Source organism: Catharus ustulatus, chromosome 5, assembly GCF_009819885.2.
Source record: "Catharus ustulatus isolate bCatUst1 chromosome 5, bCatUst1.pri.v2, whole genome shotgun sequence".
Lineage (NCBI taxonomy): Eukaryota > Metazoa > Chordata > Aves > Passeriformes > Turdidae > Catharus > Catharus ustulatus.
The window spans coordinates 35,079,739-35,101,099 of record NC_046225.1 but is presented as its reverse complement, the minus strand read 5'-3'; the positions used below and the strand labels follow the sequence as shown (position 1 = coordinate 35,101,099).

The following is a 21,361-nucleotide window of genomic DNA, read 5'->3' as shown; positions in this document are numbered from 1 at the left end:
GAATTTTGTATTAAAAGACCTTGAAGAAAATGTTTATAGTTCATTTCTTGATCAAACAACCTGAAAAACGAGCCAAAGAGACAGTCGAGCAGCATCATAAAAACACAGAAATTATTAAGTTTTTGAACTTCACACACATCAGCTATCTGAAAAGAAAAGTATGTATGAGTAATAACAGGGCTACTAAAACAAGCAAGGAAACCTATACACAGACATTCGGTTTTTATTTTTATAAAAAAGGTCAGATTTATTAGTGCCAATGTATGTTCATAGGAGGAAACAAAAACTAAGCTAATTTAAGTAGCAACTTACATCAAAGGATATCAAAATAATATTTCTTGTAAGTGAAACATAATACTTCATTTAAACTTGATTCTTGCAAACTAGAAGTCCTTGTTATCTGTCTATGAAGCCTTTAAAGAAAAGTTGCTACAGTCAAACAGTGTCCTGATAGAACTTGGCACATAAAGAAACAATTCCATATTCACCCATACAATGCCTCTCACTCTCCTGGAACACTCATTCATACAATACTTACATAATGCATATACATTATGACTAGAGCCATGTATGGCCTAAAGCACATAGAATATCTCAGTTCTAAATGTAACATATCTCTACATCAAAAGCAGGTCACTGTATTTACAGCAGATGATCTGTCTGCAGATAGGGCTTTTGCTTTTGCTTTTTGTTTTTGCTAGCATATGCTAAAATACTTGAGTTGTCAAATTATTTATCAAATTATAAGTGTATCTACAGGAAGATCTGTCTGTGTGCGAGGATTCTAAGGCAATAATAGTAGTTGATCCACAGGAATAGTACTGCCATTGCAACCTACTTTCCATCAGAGCACTAAAGTCTTCCTTCTCCAGATGCAGCCAGGTATAGTGAGACATTCATGACCTGCAAACTGTTGGCTCAAAAGTCTAAAACTTCTTGTTTGTTGTTTTTGTTTTTTTTAATGTTCATGGAATAGCACCATAGAAATTCACACTTGATATCAAAAAAATCCTGGGTCTGTTGTTTTGTTTTGCTTTTTTCCACCATCATGGATAGTCTTACTCTTAGGAAAAAAAACAACAAAAACCTCTCTGGGAAACTTTTCTTTTGGACACTACTGCACTTCATTTCTGAGTAACTGAATCAGGCAAATAGCTCATTCACAGAAAGGTCCAAAGAAATAAAGCTTAGCAGCGGTTTCAAATGTACTGCTGAAAATAAATTCAATAGGAGGAGTTTCAGATGATCCTTTACCCTTTCTCATGGATACAGATTTTGATTCAGGACAGATTTTCATCTCAGTCTCTTTCAATATTCAGTGCAAAATAAGAGCACATCATCAGAGATAGCTTACTTAACCAGTAAACCAAATATTTTCAGATGTTTACACCATTAAAATTCAGTCAACTAGTGATTTGTTGCTAGTGATGACTGATGTAACAGTTCAGACTTTTCAGTCATTAGTAAAACAAAATACTCTATAGATCAGTTACGTTTCAGAAGTAGATTTTCCAGTTTCAAAACACTGATAACCTGATATGACAGGTGAATTTGTAAAAAATGCAGAACAAAGCAGGAAGGACTTCCCATTTCATATCTTCTTTCAAGTCTTTGTATATATATAGTATGCAGGATTTAAAGTCAGGTAGAAGGACAGTATTTTGAGTGTGTGACCTAAAAGAGCTTCTTTTCCTCCTAGACACCATACAATTGTCAGAAGGAAGAACGGTCTACAGGGTCTCTTCCCCTGAATGAAACTGATTGAAGCCACACACGGTTCTAGCAAATACTGAACTGTGAACAAAAACTTTATATTCTCCCTGCATGCAAAGTCTTTTCACAAGCTCTGCAGAGACAGTCAAGTATGGAGCCTGCACATCCACTGGGGTAGGTGATCTTCTTTTATTTTATTTCAGTCACTGGTCTTATAAGTCAGCATTTCAACTGAATTGACATCAAACATTTGTGCTAGTAAATTCAGTTTAAAAAAAAAAAATTACATGCCTTCCTTCCTTTTCACTGTGCATTCTTTCTCACTCTTCTTTCCTGGCATAGAGTCTCTCGTGTTATTTTTTGGTGTGCACGCTGTCTGGATATTTTATACTTCTGTATCGTATATGAAATCCTTTCTTGTTGATTGTATCATCAGTGTGAAAGTGAAGCAAAAGAGAGTCCCCTGCTGAAAAAATTTCTTCTGGTGGCTAAAATAAATGCATAAAAAGAAAAAAATTATCTGTCCACTCTGCATTCATTCACTTTTTTTTTTCCTTATGAATATATCTATTTTCCTGCTAGACCTCATCATGCAATTCCACTGCATCTCATACGATGCCATCTGACATCATCAGATAGAATAGTTCCATCTCACTCTGCTCTCAGTTATAGGCTAGGAACTTTAGAGGCAGACTGACGAAATAACCTAAACTCCTAGTTTTTCTCTAGTTCTGCTGGAGAATGTGACTGCGCAGAACCATATGCAATATTCCAAATTTAGATACACAGCAGAGGCCAATACCTATTTTCCATTCTATTCTTCACAGCCCTCATGATGTCCTGTTTTATCACTGAAGCCACTGATGAGAAGTATCAGCTAAACAACCAAATCCTCCTTCTAAAGTTGAGAAGGTGGTAATATGTACTGACAGTGTCTTTTTCCCACTCCAGTTTGGATCATTCTGCTTTTTATTCTCAATACCTTTTTTATTTAATTGTATTTATCCTCTGTGGCATCTGAAGCCATTCAATTACATCTTATCAGAACCAAAACACTACCATTTCACCCCAAGACCCCAATGAAGAAAATAATTCAGCCCATTTTCTTGTTCGCTGCCCTTCTTCTGCCCTTCTAAAATACGATATCTTGCAAAGAAAAATGTTGTTTTGTGTAAATTACTAGATTTCAGGCTCAGTTTAAGCATTTCCCTTAGAATACATCCCATACAGTTCAAGTGGAAGCACCTTTTGTGCATCATTAATTAGTGTTCAAAAATGCACTGAAAGGATTTAAGTCAGTTCACTGGTTACTCGTCTGAATGGCTAAGATGTTTGATCCAGCACAGTGGCTGAAAAAAGTCACACATAACTACTTAAGAGCTCCTGTCATCTCATGTAGAGTCTTTGAATCTTTCTATCTAGGCAAAGGGTATATGTTCAAGTGTGCTTGCACTGGCACACTTATAAAGAATTGATGAGAACTTGTGGGATGATTGCACCGGTTTTTACAAGGCAGGTAGCCAGGAGACCAGTACAGGTCTAAAATGAGAAATAAGATACAGCATTTTCAGGGTGTCATCTGGCCAGTTTCCTCTGTGTCTCACAGTTAAAATGTGTCAGAATGAATATAGCATTTCACGGTTTTCTTAAGGTCCATATTAATCGCCCAAATTAGGAGCATGTTTTTTTTCCTAAAATTTAACTTAAAAGGCTATGAGCATACTATAAATACTTCACAGCTGCCCCTTCTACTGCAAAATGTGGCTTCTTTCCAATTCAAAGAACTTTAATGTAATAATTTTTAACAATGGTGCATTTCCCTCTATGTAAGGATAAAAAGGTGCTAACTTTTCTTTGTGTGCTGATAAACATGCCACTGCCAGCTACTTGAAGCTTAACATAACATTACAATACTTTGGTTAAAAAATAGGCAAGAATATTTATTGATGAACATATTTCAAGGGAGTGATTGTACTACAAGCCTGCAAACGTGTACATTAAAATCTGAAGTAGATAATCAAGTACCTTCACTATAAGGTGCAGTAACTGAATCTCATGACCCTCACCTTCCTCTGCCCTGCCTTTCTTATTCTTTTTATAGAAATGAAAAATAAAAACGATTTATACCTATTTACTTACCCCAGATCCACAAAATCGACCAAGTCTCATAGTCTTATCATGACCATCAAAAAGTTCCACATAATCATAGCCGCAGTCTGCCTCTTCCTCAACCTCAAAAGTCTGGAACATTAACTCGACGCGAGAGCCGCGCTCAGTCACCAGCAGCCAGTCACAGTCTGCCTGAACTGGGTAGTTGTTATCACCAAACTGAGCATGGGAGTACAGGTCCTTGGCCTTGAGCTCAGCTTTCAACCGACCACCACACTCTAAATGGAGGGGGAAAAGGATGAAAAAGGTTATTCAGTGCAAATTTGTGTTTTCCTTTTCCCAATCTCATTCAGGTTGAGTGCATGTTAATGCCACAAGCAGGTTAATCAAACAAGCCGAGAGCAAAGTATTACACAGTATGAATATAACTCCATCATTCTGAGTTTTCTTATATAAACTCTCTTTTATAACTAGAGAGACTTGAACATAGTTCATAATTTTCAAGTGAAAGACAAAGACAGGGAACACCAAAGGAATGTGACTTGAGCAGTATGTCAGTCTTTGGGAAAGCGCCGGAAAGGTTCTTGTGGCCACCAAGACAGTTGCTGTAAGAGTAACCACATTTCAGTGATGACATTTCCACAGGAGTGAATGACACCATTTGCAAGTGATAGGGGAAGATCAGCTCCAGCACACACGCAGTCAGTGACTGAGCGCAAAACTCTCTTGCACCACAGTAGTGTCTTTTCACAGCTTTAACCATACTGCTCAATACCAAACACCACTGCAAAGCTTCCTACCTGGCTTACTGTATAGTTCAAGAGCAGGTCTTTCTCTGCAAAAGAATGGGCTCGGAGAAAGCTGCTGCCTTCTGCTGCTTTTAGAGAAAGTCTTGTAGCTTAAAGCCTGTTCTTGAGGCAAGCCTTTTGTCAAAACCATTATTTTAGGATAAATCTCTATTTGTACACAGCTGCAAAATTGATTTGGGGCTTTAGAGCTTGTTTATAACTGCTCAAAGAGTTCAGAATTTAAATATGAATTAGCTTTAGTGTATAGGTGAATAAGGTGTACGACAAATAAATGAAAGTGTTATTAGAACCCAATGAAGAGCAGATGAAAATTGTAATTAAGAGAAAAAAAATGCATTTTTTCCAAAATGCATGAGATTTCCAAAAGGTAGATGTAGGGTTTTTTTAACATGTATGATGTTTTCAATACAAGCAGAATAATTTTGTACTGGTTTCTCATCAGGAACAAATCATCTCTTACAGCACTCGACAAAAACATCAAGTGCAAATGACCTGAACAAAATACTGAGGCTCACAAATTTAGATTTAATTTTTATGAATAAAGGAACAGATAATTTTATCTGCATTTTAAAATATGTAGATATTACTGATCGGTCATTTTAGAGTAATCTGAAACAAACAGCAAGATTCAAATCTTTCTAGGCTTTGGTGAAGAAACACTTTGAATTTTACTTCATAGACTCCACCCTCTGTAAACATCACCAATTGCACTATTATATTATGAGGAGTCACATTTCAGCTAAGAGTTAATAATGGTAGTGACCAAATCTTTACATTTTAAAACGAGTGGGGTTTTTCTTAATAGGGAAATGAAGAAATAAAACCAGGAAATATAAATTATGTAAGTGAATTATGTCAATAGAAGTATAAGTAAAAATGCATGATCAGTCCAATTTGAAATCTGAAATTTTTTGCTCTTAAAAAAAATAATAAGAGCATATGATAAAACACTGGCAAGAAAGATACTTCAAAAAGTTATTCTCAATGATATTCTAATTTACTGGGTTTTCTCCCTATTCTGAATTTTATTTGCTTCCTTTTTTGGTTTCGGTTTCTTTATTTTGGTAGAGTTTTTGGGGTTTTTTTGGTTTTTTGGGGTTTAGGGATTTTTTTGTTTGTTTTTTGAGGGTTTTGGGTGGTTTTTTAGTTTGGTTTTTTTTGGGTTTTTTTTTTTGGTTGAGGGAAGAGGGGGCTGGTTTGGGTTTATTTTTTGTTTGACAGGACTCTTGCCAATATTAGTAACATCTCCCTGCCTTGGACACCAAACAGCTGTAAACAAGAAAACATTTAATGATCTCTCTGCATTCTTTCCCTCTGCTTGTTACAGAGGACAGGAGCTTAAAGGAAAATTGTAGCCATAGAACCACAGAAAATGGCAATTCCTGTTCCCATGCCCTTCTCTCACAGATCATAGCCGCATATTTTAGAATAGAAATTACAAACCAGATTTTCAGTTTCTTAAGAATTAAGTTGTAGTTTCAGAAGTCTACATGCAGCTTGCACTATGAGGCACAGCACTGGGACACTTGGGACAGGCGCAGAGCAGAGCAGAGCCGCACAGCACTGCCTGCTTAGCCTTGGTACCAGAGCTAACCCGTCATGGTTTCCACTGTGCAGGCATGGCTGCTCTGCCATGGGCACAATGTGTGTTTCTGACTGTAAGGAAATATGTCCAGCTTGTAAAATGATGGTGATCTGCTAGCTTCAGTGAAAGGCTCTTCTGGATCATCTAAGGCTCAAAACTCCTCTCATATTTCATGACCTTTCTGGGGACTTTTAGGCTTCTTACAAACATAAGAACAAATCGACCTGCAGTCTCCTGACTGTTTAACAAGCCAGAGAGTTGGGAAAGCTTAAACCCACATCATCTGAATTAATGAAACAAAATTATAAATTTCATTCAGCACTTCCATACTGAATTATCACAGTTAATTTGGAAGCAACACAGAGCTCTAAACAGAGTGACATCTGAGATATCCAAGTTTTTTGAGACATCCTCGCAACACTGACAGATACAAATAGGAGCTACAGTAGATCTGCAAGCTCCTAGAGCAGTGGTTGGAGGCCAGGCACCATAAATGAAGCTGTCCAGAAGAGAACTTGTTGTCTGAGTTAGGGCAGACAGATCACTCCCTGAGCAATGATGTTTAATGTTCTGTCAGGAGCATTTTTATGAATTCCTCTTGGATGGGTTATGCCTTTTCAGAGAAGGGAAAATATGACAGAATCTCCTTCTAAAACTGTGTTGCTTTTGAAACAGCATTTAATAAGTTTGCTCCACCCAAGGAAGTCTTTCTATCCAGTTTATTTTTTTTTAACTTTACTGTATTTGCTGCTACATTTTTATCCTGTTTTCTGGAGTATTAAATGGGAATTTGGAAATTGGATAGCACTTAAAACCAAAAAGTGTCATAGAAGGCAAATCAACATCATTGACAGCATCTACTAATTAAATCTTGAAGATGCCAGGAATGAAGCAGCAGCAGAAACAGCTCAGAGCATAGAATTCAGTTACTTGTTCATTGCTGTTATGTCACACCTGATCTTTCACTGAGGTCTGCCAACAGTTAGAAGTGACAGGAGCAGCTTCCTCAGCACTGCCTGTCTGTCTGCACAGCTATGCAGGATCAAACACAACCTTGTCTACTTCCATTGCATACTATAAAAAAATAATTATTTTTTTCCTAGATAACGAACTAAGGGAATACAGTCTTCTGCCCCATACACTTGTTAGCTCATTCACACATGTGCCCTCAGCACAGAGGTAAAATTCTCACACAAGTCTCACAGAGCATCTGCATTTGGCTCAAAACTGCAAGACCTGACTCGTCCTTCATTCAGACACTACCTCCAGATGCATGCCAGTGATGAGGATTCATGTCAGGGAGCAGTCTGTGCAACAGCAGCTGACAGAAATAAATGTCCTCTCTTAAGGAGGTAAACTCTGTAGATTTTTATAACATTCTTTGAAACTGGGTAGATTATATATTTCTCAGTTTCTTAGAAAAGCACATGCTTGTCCATGCTCTGAATGGTTTTGTATTCAAGGCATATTAAGCTCAGCAGACATGAGAGAAAATTCAGCAAGTCATAAAAAAACTTGCAGTCTTTAGAATTTAGGGAGTATTCATCTGAACTTTGTCCACACACTGAATGTTCCAATTCTGCAAACTGAAAGAGAGGACAATAAAGGAGATAGCAATTTTATAACTCTTGTTCTAGGAAGACTTCTGACTTTTAACTACATACCCTCAGGTAATTAAAAATGGGTAATTACTACTTCTATCTAATTTTGCATCTAAGGGAAAGTGTCACTATAGTAGGGAAGGCAAAACACTGCATGCTTGTAAAAGGATTTTCCACAAGAAAAGCTAACTGAATTACAGGTAGCTAAACTTTTCACTTTCAAGGCCCAGATCATAAAAATTTCATATACTGTTGTCTACTGTCTTTCTCTGAAAGGGAAATTAAATTACTAAAGATTTTGAACCATTCAGAACAAATCAGAAGGAAAAAAAAGACAAAATGCCAGCATTGATACAGACGAGGATTTTTTGGTAAGCATTACATATCAACTTGATGGATACTTTGGGTAATATCATATTACATTTACAGTGACTCGTCACCTTTAGTATTCTATTAATAACAATTACCCGTCATTAAACCTTATCTCCTAGCAGATATATTTATGAAATATTTTCTGAATTATTTATTGCCTGGATAAATAAGAAAGAACTCTGGAAATTAAAGACAGACATTATAATTGAAGATTAAAATAAAGGCAAAAAACCCCTTAATCCCCTTGTTTTACTGCAGGCACTGGATGTTCAGAGCTTCAGCACTAAGAGGCCACTGTAAGTCAAGCAACATCGGGAAAAATCTACACACCGAAAATGTCCTAAAAACTCTATTAATGCAATTGCAAACCACTCTTTCCAACTTCAGTGACTTCTGCCAAACAAGAAATTTGAATGGTAAATATGAAGAACATTATATTTTAAAGGTCCTAAGAAAGTCTTTAACCTTGTTTTTCTTTTATTCTTCTTTTGTTTGTCTTTCTTTTAAAGTACTACAGGAAAGAAATATCAGTATACATGAAGTACAGATTTTTGTCTAAGTTGGAACAGCAAAGTAATGAAGGTGCATCACATGTCCCAGTTAAGTGATTGCATTACAAATGCAGTGAAAAGATATTCAATCTTTTATGATCTCAGGTCATGAACCCTGAGGAACCTCATTTCTTATCTGACTCTGTTTCAACACCTTTTAATTTCTTACCTATGAGAAGACAGGGAGAAAGGAATATCTAAAATATTGAAGAATACTTTCTGCAATCTCAGACTTTTTCTACTGGGTTGAGGCTTCATTAGATACAGCTGTCACATCTGTGTACTCATCCCATTCCAATAAAAACAAAAAAAGTCTGTGCATCTACCACTAGAGAACAATGGGTAAGTTATTAGTAAAAAGCACATCCTGATTTCTGACCTGTGGAATGAGTTGCTTGGAAGCCTTTTCTTTGAACTGACGCATCAGAAATAAAGCGGAGAAACATTTTGTTGCCAGTAGCAATGAGAGGATCTGGTATTTTATTGCCACATAAGCGTCCCAGGATTGGCGATTTTTCACTTTCCCCATCAAACACTTCCAAGTGGTCATAAGCACATTCTTGATGTTGTTCTATTTCAAATTCATTGAATGTCTGGGGGAAAAAAAAATGAAATTACCCATTGTGGGACTGTATTTACACGGTACATATGTATATATGTTAATATGTTTTAGAATACAAGGATGCAGTTAAAATAACAGATTTAACATTACTGACTCTACAAGCCTGTAGATTTTAATAACATATTGATCTTGAGAAAATGGAATAAAAGTTAAGACACTGAACTTTAGGAGTGCATCATCCTTCATACAGAAAGGCATTAGAATCTTTATAACTAATTACTACCTCTAAGAGAATATTAAATCAAGAATACTGTTGCCTTTCTGCTGAATTTGCAGAAAATACTGTTTTTAGGATTATTCCAAATTTCACAGAACATTCACAAGAGCAAAAAGTCAGAAATTACTGTTTCCTTGCACAGTTGAGGATTGATTGAAACAGCTGTAAAACATAATGGTTCCCCCTCACCCTTTTTAAAAACCTACATCACACTGCAACTAAAGCCTCTGAGAATGCCTTTTCCACATGAAGGTTTATGCAAGAAAGTTATATTTTCTAATCTATTATCTAGAAATCTATTTTTTATTATTACTATTTAATGATATTTCAGGCTTCAGTCTTCATGTTTAGGTCACATTTTTGCTAGCAAAAGCATTGTGAAAAATAACAAAATTGTGTTAATTGTTCATTAGAACAAACTTCAGGCATTTCCAAAAGGTGTATGCCATGCCTGACAGAAACTGTTAACACACATACAGCTAACATCTGCATTTCAGTTATGGAAGAGTGTCTTCCAAGACAAGAATGATACAAACAAACTTATTTCATGGGGACGTCACAGATTTTTCAGATAAGACTTTTCAACTAGAGCTAAATTTCAACAGCAACCGTGAAGCTTAATATCTAGTAATTTCCCCTCATGTAAACACTGTGAAGGCAATATACATCTTTGTGATTTTTTTATAGAGCAACCTACAACTTAAGATGAAACTCAAAATCTATTTTGTTCCACAAAATAACATAAAAACACCAAGTACACATGTTTTCATGAGTAGTCATGTAACTGTTCATTAAAAAAGAAAAATAAAAAAACAGAAAGTCACAAACAAAACCCCACAGCCCAAACAGAATAGGATTAAGAAACAGTAGTTAAAAGGAATAAAACTGAACTATCAAAAACAGAACAAATGCCACAATTAAGCATTCTGTCTGGTACACCAAAATAAATCTGACCTACCAAACCACTCGTGGAACCCTGAGAGTCTGAAATGCAATGGCAATTAATCTTAAGGGTTGACCTAAAGAATACGCAATGAGCTAACACAAAGATTTCCTGGAGAACTTCAATATTCAGAATAACACTCGCATTTCATGAAGAGCTGTCTGGTGCAGTGGATGCAGATTCATTTCACTGTAAAAGTTTGGGGTTTACATTAAGGGACTGAAACTGCAGAGGCAATGAAAACAGCTGTACAGCAGTCACTCCTACTGCTCTTAAAGTGTGGTCAGCCATCCTACTTTTATGATGCCAGCTATGTGTTGTCATTTATACCCAAATAAAATCGGATGGATTAAGAAAACCCCTGAAAGCTGAGAGACTAACTCTCAGTAAGGGAGTTAAACACAGGATTGAGTCAAGCCAACTTGGAATCAATGGGAGCAATAGGCATGATCCAAGAGCAGAAGTTAATTTTCTTATGGAGGAAAATTATATCTGTTTTGTTCACTTCTCACCAGCATGAAAAGCCCCCCAAAAAAAACAACACTCTCCAGGAAGCATACCTCACTATGAGCTGTAAGGCAAACCTATTATTTTTAATATTTGATTTCTCATTGGGATTCCTAAGTCTACAGAAGCACAGCACATTTTATATCGTGTCCCTCAAACATGACCAGAAAAAGTCCTAAATCTGTTGTGGGTGTAGCAGTCAATTCTAACAATGAAGAATGCAATGAACTTGCTTTTTAAAGGAAAATTAGATCTTAACATGCAGTCTTTTAAAATCTCAAAATGCCTGATATTTTAAAACACCCAAAGACAGTCTCTATTTTTTAAAAATCAGCTTGCAGGTTTGAAAGAGGAGAACAGGCACAAGCTTTCCTGAAAGTTAAACACAACTGAACAGTTGCTGCCAACAGAGTCCACAATGATCTAATAAAGTTGGTAGGGTGATTAAATCACATCCTTTCTTCCTGGGAAAAATACTTTTGAATTCCTACCCCACCATGACTATTTTAACCCCATGTGATTTTTCTCCTTAGTGGGAATGGTGTTCAGAAATGTTACACTTCGCTTCTGACCATCCAGCCCTTTCTATCTATAATGCTCAACTGAGTAGATACATTGGTGGCACTTATGGACAGCTGCCTGGATGGGACACAAGTCTGTCTCTTATAAACATCTGACTGATTAGCTCAGGAAAAAGAGTCTCTCTACATATCCTTTTTTTAATAGGCTTCTTAATTGCACCAAATACTTGAATTTAGCCTGTTCAGGAAGAGCCTTTTCTATGATTAGCAGAGTGAGGGCAATCACAACAAAAGATTAGTTTCTATACACACCCCCCTCTCAAAAAAGAAAGCACAGCCTCACAATTCATGTGGTTTGTTACCATGAAGTAACCAATTCTCTTCTTGTTCAATTTGAACAAGAAAACTATGAAAAGTAAACTTAAATACAGGGTGAAAGAAAAAATAATGATCCATTGTGCAATTATGATATTAATATTATTGATATGGTATCTTGCTGTAGTATACAACTTAAAAATATTGTACACACAGAATTTAGTAATTGATCCTACTGGCTTGCACAGAAGAGCACATCTCAGACTCTAAATCACGGAGACATTGTTGAAAACTCCATCTAGTAAAATTTCATCTATTTTTCCAGTTCCATTGGCAAAAGCCAATTAAAAAAAAAATTTTCTTTGTAAAGTAGACCATGGACTATTTTGTTGAAGATATCTGAATGTTGGAATTTTGCCTCCTGTGGGTATAAGTTTTGGAAAAGCTTTTACAGTAACATGCCTACACCTGTCTGGCTTTAGTTTATTCAGCCAGTATGAACACTTGCTCAGAAGTAGCAGTAGGAAGGCTGCCTGAATTAGAAACCTATTTTTCACCCTTGCATTGGCCAGAGCAAGAGCACCACTCATTCTGCAGCACCACCATCCCCTCCAATACAATACAACTGTTTCACTTTTGGTGAGCAGGGATCAATACACAATCCCACATCAGCACCAGTAACAGGAGTGGTTTAACCCCAGGCAGCAGCCAAGCCCCACAAAGGCTGCTTGCTCACTACCCCACCAGGAGGACCGGGGAGAGAATTGGAAGTGTGAAAGATTGAAAACCAGTAGGCCGAGATAAAGACATTTTAATAGGAAAAGCAAAAGCTGCACACACAAGTAAAGTAAAACAAGGAATGAATTCACTGCTTCCCATGGACAGGCAGGTGTTCAGCCATCACAGGGGCCCCGTAATGGGTAATGGTGACTTGGGAAGGCAAGCACCATCACTCCAAATACCATTGCCTTCCTCCTTCTTCCCCCAGTTTGATATCCTGAGCATGATGTCATATAGTCTGGAATATCCCTGTGGTCAGTTTGGGCCACTTGTCCCAGGTGTGTCTCCCCCCAGTCACCCTCAATTTCCTTGCCAGCAGAAAAAACCTTGGTTCTGCTTAGCAATAACAAAAACATCTCTGTATTATCAGCATTGTTCGGCAGAAATCCAAACCACAGGCCCATACCAGCCACTGTGAATAAAATCAACTCTACCCAAGCCAAAACCAGGAAAAGGGGTTAGGGTTTGGATAAGGTCAGTAGTTATGAGATTGCAATATACCTTTCATCCCTGCATGAGTATTGGCTATTGCTTCTACCTCTGAAACAGAGACATCACTGTCCTTATCTTTAGTTGCTACAAAACAGTTGAAAAATCAATTTATGAAGTTTAAATATACATAATGCCAGCTTTTGTTATGGCTGTCGCGCAAGTAAGCAGCTGAAGAAATACTGGGGATGACCTCAAAGCAAAATCCCCATGGGCAGGACTGTGCCTTTGGCCTCATACAGAGGCTACATAACCTCAGTAAACCTACAAAGCTAGCTAAGCTCTGCTAGGCCTTTCTTTGCACACCAGCACTGTCCTCAGCCAGCTGGACACAAAATTCACAAATCTGTTCCAGGCTGCTCTTCCACTTATGTCAAAATTTGAAACCGCTTTTAAATGAGAAATCCAGATTCTCAGTAGTTTTGTATTTTTTTCCCTCCTCAAAAAACAGAACAGGAAAAGGTGTGTGTAGAGGACTCAAACTTAATAACTCAAAATTTTGCTTTTTCTATATATTGGAATTTGTGTAAATGGTCTCTGCCATATTTGCCAAAACTTTGCACAAGTTTTGTGAGTTGCAACAATGATATAGTGAAGTCTGACAGGAGGGAAGTGTTCCTCCTGCCTTTGCTGTACAGAGTATTTCCAATCTCCATAAACTTAAATCACAACTCCATTATATTGAGTAGTCCCTGTTGGCCAGAAATGGACAGGAGTCAGCTAATTTTTAAAACAATTTACCTCTGGGATGCAAACTGACAGTAAAGTTTAGTAACAGTTCCATATCACTGAGCAGTCATTTGAGAAGTTGATTTGATGGAAGAAAAGTTAAAAAGGAAGGGAAGGCAGAGACTCACCAGTTTGACCCTCTGCCCAGGGGTAGCACTGATTTCCCACGTGCACTCCTTCCTGCTGGGATACTTGTCAGGCCAGTTGGGACTCGTGATGATGCCGTTGGGACTGTGGATCTTCTGTTCACATTCAGCTGTGCCAACAGTGATAACATCAGTTAGGCTGGGGGTCTGCATTCAGAGGTTTTTGGCAGGGCAGCCACTAAGTGGAAAGGATCTTTAGGAAGATAGGTAAGCCTGCTTTTCAGAGTGCACAGTCATGTTCTCCCCTTCAGGCATATGCTTCAGAGCATTAACCCAGCATGTTTCTTTATGGATTGTTGTGAAACACACTTTTGTTTACAATGGATGGTTTTTCTTCAGAAAAAAGTCTTATACAGGAATAAACATAAGATAAATATTTAAAATTAATCAAGTATTTGCCTATTCCCCCATCCTACGTACAAACAAGTGTGTAAATCCATATGAAAACCTGACTACTCCAACTTCAAAAGAAATTTCGCAACAACTTTTTTTTTCTCTTCTTGGTAATTTTTACTGCAGCTACAGAGCAATCAATTTGATCTGTAAACCACAGTTTCTAGTCATACATATGCACAGTTTTAGAACAGCAAAGACTAAACTGTGAGTATAAACAAAGAACAGCTTAGTCACCAACTTTGCAGCTAAACCAGTAGTATTCAGAACTAAAAGAAGGCATTTTGTATCTAATTTTAACAATCTCAAATTACTTTCTAAATATCAGAGAATTATTTGAAAAAATTTTTGGAGTAGGCATGTAGCATTCCAAAACCAAAACGATTTGCAAAATGAAAACGCAAACGATTCACAAAGGGCGTGTCTTTACTCCCAGATTAAAACCAAGAAAACATTGAGAAATATCCAGGAAAACATTGAGACATTACAGCAGCTCAAATTATATTGCACACTTGAGATTCATTTACGGAGAATTTAAATTCTACTTACATTAATTTCACGAATACAAGCCACACGGACTATAAGCTGCATCTCTGGGTGTTGGTAAACATTTCGTTCTTTGTCCATAAATAAGCCGCACCTGAGTATAAGCCGCTCTGTTGTTCGCAGCAAGGACCCGTGTACAACAAAGTTGCCAAATAGTAACAGAACCGCGGCATGGTGGGGTTTACTGGCTTCGCTCGGGCTGTGTAGGCTCGGCCCGCTTGGGGCTATGGACGGGGCCAGGTGGCCCAGCTCGGCGCTGCGGCTCGGTGGGGCCGCTCTGGGCCGACCGCTGCCTCTGGGCTCAGTCGCCCTGGCCCGGCGCTGTCCTGTGGTGGCAGGCAGGGACGGAGCTCCCCCCGCTCCCACGGCGGCGGACAGGGATGGAGCCCCACCCCCTCCTCCCTGAGCCGCGGTGATGGCGGCACGGGGCCCCCGCCTTCCCCCCGGGCCGCGGCGATGGCGGCACAGGGCCCCCGCCGCCTCCCCGAGCCGTGGCGATGGCAACACGGGGCCCCCCCATCTCTCCCCCGGGCTGCAGCAGAGGAGGGAAGGAGAGAGCTCTCCTGCCTCTCTCCCCACCCCCCGTGCTGCCTGCAGGGAGCCAGGCTCCACCCGCAGCGAAACAGAGTGACAATTTGTGACAATCGCGAAATGCCGGCTTTTACAGGTAGGTGCTCGGCTCGGCACCCTGGTTGGCACTTCTGAGGTTGTAAATGTCAGAAAATTATTCACATATTAGCTGCTCCTGAGTATAAGCCGCATTTCCGGTGTGGAAGCAAAATTTTAGTCAAAATGGTGCGGCTTGTATTCGTGAAACTACTGTAAGTCCAAAAGCCTATTGTTTTCTTGTAGGTAGCCCCACCTTGAGAGAGCCAAGAGGAAGAAAGATGCATAAGGTTTTGCCTGGAACTTTGGTTGTCTAAATATGTTGCCTAAAACTAACCCAGAAAGGGTAGATACAGTTTCAACCTGTCTGTTGGGGAAATAACTGCTCCTGATAGCAGCAAATCACAATTTTACCAGGCTTCTGTCCAGAAACTCTATTCCTGTTTTTAATACAGCCTTAGATAAATGCTTTATCAGTGCTTTAAATACTCTATACTTCACAGAACTATTGAAAGTAGCACTCCGTGCCAGAGATCCCAAGTTTTCCAAACTTCATTTCTGTGGACCTTGAACTCAGCCCACACAAATGCTGGGGATGGAGGGGATGGGAAAGGGCAGGGATGTTGTAGTGCTTAAGCCCAACTGTCTAAAACCCCATTACCAAGAACTTTTTTCCTCTCTTTTGTTTGAAAGGAGAGTTGCAGAAAGCTTTCAGCGAGACTGCTGTGTAACCAACCACTCCAATGCCTTCCTACTCACCTTCCTTGCAGTCATGTTTATTTTCATGTAGCACAAATCCATTCCGGCACTGGCAGACATAGCTTCCCACTGTGTTAATGCACTCATGTTGGCAGCCACCGTTGTCCTTTGAACATTCATCCTTGTCTACAAAACACACAACAAGCTCAGGTGAGCACACAGCTCCCAGCAGACCTGGCTACCAAGGGGAGCATGAAGCCTGTGGCCAGAGCAAGATAAGCTACAGCACAGTCACTTTTCCGAGTAAAGCACTTTCCTGCCTTTTAGTCACTCTTTGCTCAGCCTGCAGCCTTGCACTATGGCACAAACAGTCTGTCTCATTTTTCTAGGAAATTAGTATTAGTTCCTAAGGGAGAAGAACACTAGTAAAACAAACAAGCTAGAACAAAGGAGGTGAGAGATTCACCAGCTTTTACTCTTTTAAGTGGTCTAGTTGGTAAAAGTTTCATAAATATCCATTTTTATTTTAGTAAATAATCATAGTGTAGTTAATGGACAACACAGCTTTGTGCAAATTCCTCAATTTGATGGTGATGTCTCGAAAGGAACAGATAGATCAGAAAAGACTTCAACTTTTACACATTAAAAAATAAGAAGAGAAAAATTTTACATAAGCTTTTCTAATAAGTTGAGCTTTTTTCCCCAGCAGAGTGACAGTGTGCTTTGTTTTTAATGAATCTGAGCACTATAGAACATCACAAAAAGAAAAACATTTCATTGAAAGAAAAAAAAATAAATTGGCATTAGCTAGTTCAAGAGCTACAGTACAGCATGCAGTTCTATTTATTAAAATATAATCCTTCAAAAGAGCTTTTAGTGTGTTAGAAATAAAGCAGAGTGTAGTGGAGGAAATATGACCTGCATTAAACAGCTACAAATTCATTGCATGGACAAAAGCCAAACTAGATTAACAGGTTGTCATTGTAGCAAGAGGCCTCTGCTGCCATGCTTCTATGTCATTCAGCTGTTCTTGTTTTAGGTGAGGCTGGTCCCTTTAAAAGAGCCAGACTGCTCCTGACATGTATATACACATACATGCATGTATATGTGCACATGTATATAACTATAAATGTATACACACACACATACGTATATATTCTTAGATATAAAAATATATGTATATATATATGCATGTGTATCTATCTATCTATCTATCTATCTATATATCTCAACACACACATATTAAACCTCCTCTGTATTTTACTAAATATGCTATTTCAACATTCAAAAGAGAGGAAGAAAAAGAGCAGAGGAATTTTGGTCATCTCTGGAATCTGGTTTTTGTGAGTTAGAATGCAGAGCATTTACCCCTTTCAATCTTATTTACCTTGGAAAGCAGCAGTTAACATTATCTCCAAACAAGGCAATGTGATATTTCAGACTTCAGTAGGTACAGCAAGAATTTCTACAGATTAGAAGCCACTATGGGTAATTTAAGTATCTTTTTTTTATTGTCTTACTCATGCATTTCTCCTCCGCCCTTACTGATGCTCATATTCAGTAACGCAACAAAGGAAGTCTGCATTGTACAGTAATTTCACAAATACAAGCTGCACTGAGTATAAGCCGCATCGCCGGGTGTTAGCAAACATTTAGTTCTTTGTCCATAAATAAGCCGCACCTGAGTATAAGCCACTCTGTCGTTCGCAGGGAGGACCCGTGTGCAACAAAGTTCCCAAATAGTAACAGAATCGCGGTAGGGCGGGGTTAACTGTCTCGGCTCAGCCATGCGGGTTCGGGGCTACCGACAGGGCTGGGTGGCCCAGCTCGGCGCTGCCACTCGGTGGCAGGGGGGGTACAGAGCCTGCCGGCACCCGCGGTCGCGGTGGGAGGCGGGGATGGAGCCACCCCGCTACTGCAGCAGCGGCACGTAGGGACGGGAGCCCCCGAGCCATGGGGCCAGTAGCACGGAGCCCCCTGCCTCCCCCTGAGCCGTGGGGCCAGCAGCACGGAGCCCCCCACCTTCCCCCTGGGCCGCGGGGCCAGCAGGAGGGAGTTGCCCCCCTTCCCCACCCCCTGTGCTGCCTGCACAGAGCAGTTCACCCGCTGTGCAACAGAGTAACCAATTTGTAACAACCCGCGTAAAATGCCGGGTTTTACTGGCAGGAGCTCGACTTTGCAGTTTGCACTGACTCGGTTTGCACTCCCGAGGTTGAAAATGTCAGAAAATTATTCACATATTGGCCGCTCCTGAGTAATAAGCGCATTTCCGGTGTGGGAGTAAAATTTTGGTCAAAACGGTGCAGCTTGTTTTCGTGAAATTACTGTAATTGCATACATGTCATCTTCCTCTGCCAAAATGTATTCAGCACTTGACCCCGTTGACTTGCAGGTCTTTCCATAAAAATCAGCTTCTACTTATAATACAATATGATATAGACAAAATCTGCAAGTCAAACCCAAGCATCCACTGTATTTTTTGCTGCAAATCTCAAATCTGTTTGCACTGAAAGTTTTTTGAAACTTTCTGCAAATGTGAGCAGATCTGAAGGTTAAGAAACAGTTGAAAACATAGATACCTCTTAGAACCATACATTCAAAGAGATACTACTCGTCATTTTGATGATGAAAGGAAGCATGGAAGCTCCACAATACAGTTTATGCACCTTGCAAAGCAAGTCTCCAATGAGGTAGCAAATCTATGCAATTTCAAACCAAAGTCATCATTTTGCAAAAGCAAGCACTATCATAAATTAATTCCACATTGCGAGTGAAGAACAGCAACAAGCAACTGAGAAATTACAGCTAATAAGAACAAAAGTCTTCAATATTTCCCTCCAAAGGATTAGTTTGTAATTTTCCGCCAGATAACAAAATAAAAGGAAGGCAAGCTCAAAATGCATTTAAGCTAGGCTTTCAAGTACAGATTCGGTGCACAAATTCTTAATATAAGCCCTGTCCATTTTCATCATCCACCAAATTCTGTGAAAACACTGAGAAGTATTTTAACAGAAAAGTGCAAAGCAAATAGTCCCATTTTGGATATCCTCAGAAATAAAATAATGGACAGAAGGTAGAAAGGAGAAGTTTTGGAACACATTTAAACTTCAATAATTACTTGTACATAGTTAATCAAGGATTCAACTGTTGAACAAGCCTTCCTCACACTTCATAATTGAGAACAGACTTTCTGTCAAATTGATTGCCCAGTTTAAAAATTTGTGAAAAAAAAAAACAATTAGTCTGTATTAGTTACAAGAACAAATGTTTTGCTGTGTAAAAACAAAGCCATTTGTTATGCTGACAGATGGAAATAAGTCCCCCCAGTTTTGAATGGATACTTTCTTTCTTTTCTCATGTCAGTACTCAGAAGAAGGAAAGATCCTTTCTCAAGAAAATACATTCTGAGGACAAATGGTCGTACCTCTGAGACCCTCAGAGGCCACCAGTCTGTGAATAATACGTACTCGGCCTGAAGGGACCTGTATCAAGTCCTTGCAAGATTCAAAAACAAAAATTTTCTCTTTGAAGGCAGCTTTCTTGTCTGTGGAAAAAAATGTACCAGGATAGCACCAGAGATGAGTTTGTATTCAAGGTTAAGAAACCTTCTAGCTTTCTCTTTTTAACTGCTCAGTGAATCACCACCCAAGAAAAGATGTCCCAACAACCTCATTTCTACATTACATCAAAACCCATGTATATTTTGAATGCTTGTCCAAAGAATCAATCATGTTTATTTAAAACGCTGTAGTAAGTCCGAAACTTATGATAAATTAAATCAGTTTAATGTCAAACTATGACTAATCATTAGGCTATCTTCTCAGAAAGATCACTGAAAAATAAATAATGTTATTAAATATATATATATAATTATCTTTTTGGAGTTATTTAATACTTCTCAAGTCTTACAGGCCCAGCAGAGTGCTGAGTCCTGCAGGATCTTACTTCTAGGTCTTGGTCTTATAACAAAAGCAGGAGACAGAGGAGGCCAAAAGAAAGACAGAGGAGGACAGAAGAATAAAAACCTAATTATTGGAGGGTTTTTGTTTAGAAGCCTAATATCCAATTCCAAAAAGTCTTAATAAAAGTGGTTTTTTTTAAAAAAAAATATATATATCATGACCCCCTAGTTTCGTCTCTATCTGAGAAACTTGATTCTAAGTAGACAGTAGAGTCTCTGTAGATCAGCTAGATCCCTGCAGAGACTCCTAACTGAGCTTTCTTCAGAACTGTCCCATCAAATGTAAATTTTACAGAATGCTGAAAAAAATATTTTTCTCACTTTCCAGTAGCACCTGTCGGGCTGTTAACACTATTTTACAGCCAAAAATATAATTACATGTTTTCTTGTATCAACATAAATACCTTCCTAATGCAGGTCATCTGTTACCCTATGTCACTGTTTGCTTTCACAGTTTATCACAGCAGGTTTTAACCACTCAAAAACTGCTTTCTGTCGTCTAAGCTGGAGCTGGGCCATGCTTTCTCATCTCTAGCTGTGGTGCAGAATACACCACCAAAAGAGTTGCTGAAGAAAAGAGTAGCTCTTTGGCTGTGCTCGAGGAACATTTTACAGTTCCTAATCTTCACACCAATTTAACTTATCCATCTTTCTGTCTTGCTGAGTATTGCATATGCCCTTTACGAGTGAATAGAGTGCAAGATTAAGTGTTTACTTACACTTTTTTCATTATGCATATCTTTATAACTAAGTGCTTATACATGTATTGTGATTTAATTAATAAAATTGGCAAATGCCTGCAATCGAGTGTCCTTCTACACAGATATTGTTCTGAAATTATTGTATTCTGAAGATTAATATGCATATAAACAGGCAAAAAATCAACACTTCATCAGCTGAAAAGTTATGTCATCAACTTCCAAAAGTCAAAATATTTGAAGTCTCAAGTCTGTTCTTCACTGATAGATCAATAGTATATTATGCCTACATTAAGGAATTCAGGAATAAGAAAGTAACAGTGATTTCTGACAGTCCTACTATGTCTGCTTAATTATTTGAAGATGATATCTTCTTTTTAGATACTCTAATTTCAGAAGTTTGATTTTTCTCAAGCATTACAAAATTTTCGTTTTAATCAGAAAACAGT

General features: G+C 38.6%; 1 protein-coding gene across 1 annotated transcript in view; it reads right to left on the bottom strand.

Annotated features, from left to right (window-relative positions):
• Positions 1-220: 220 nt before the first annotated feature.
• The window catches only part of TLL1 (tolloid like 1), a 140,625-nt gene continuing 119,484 nt past the window's right edge, over positions 221-21,361 (bottom strand). The window contains 5 exon segments of the mRNA XM_033061117.1: positions 221-2,201; positions 3,853-4,100; positions 9,120-9,333; positions 13,992-14,119; positions 16,314-16,439. Coding sequence (XP_032917008.1) covers positions 2,067-2,201; positions 3,853-4,100; positions 9,120-9,333; positions 13,992-14,119; positions 16,314-16,439 — 851 coding nt within the window. The 3' untranslated portion in view covers positions 221-2,066.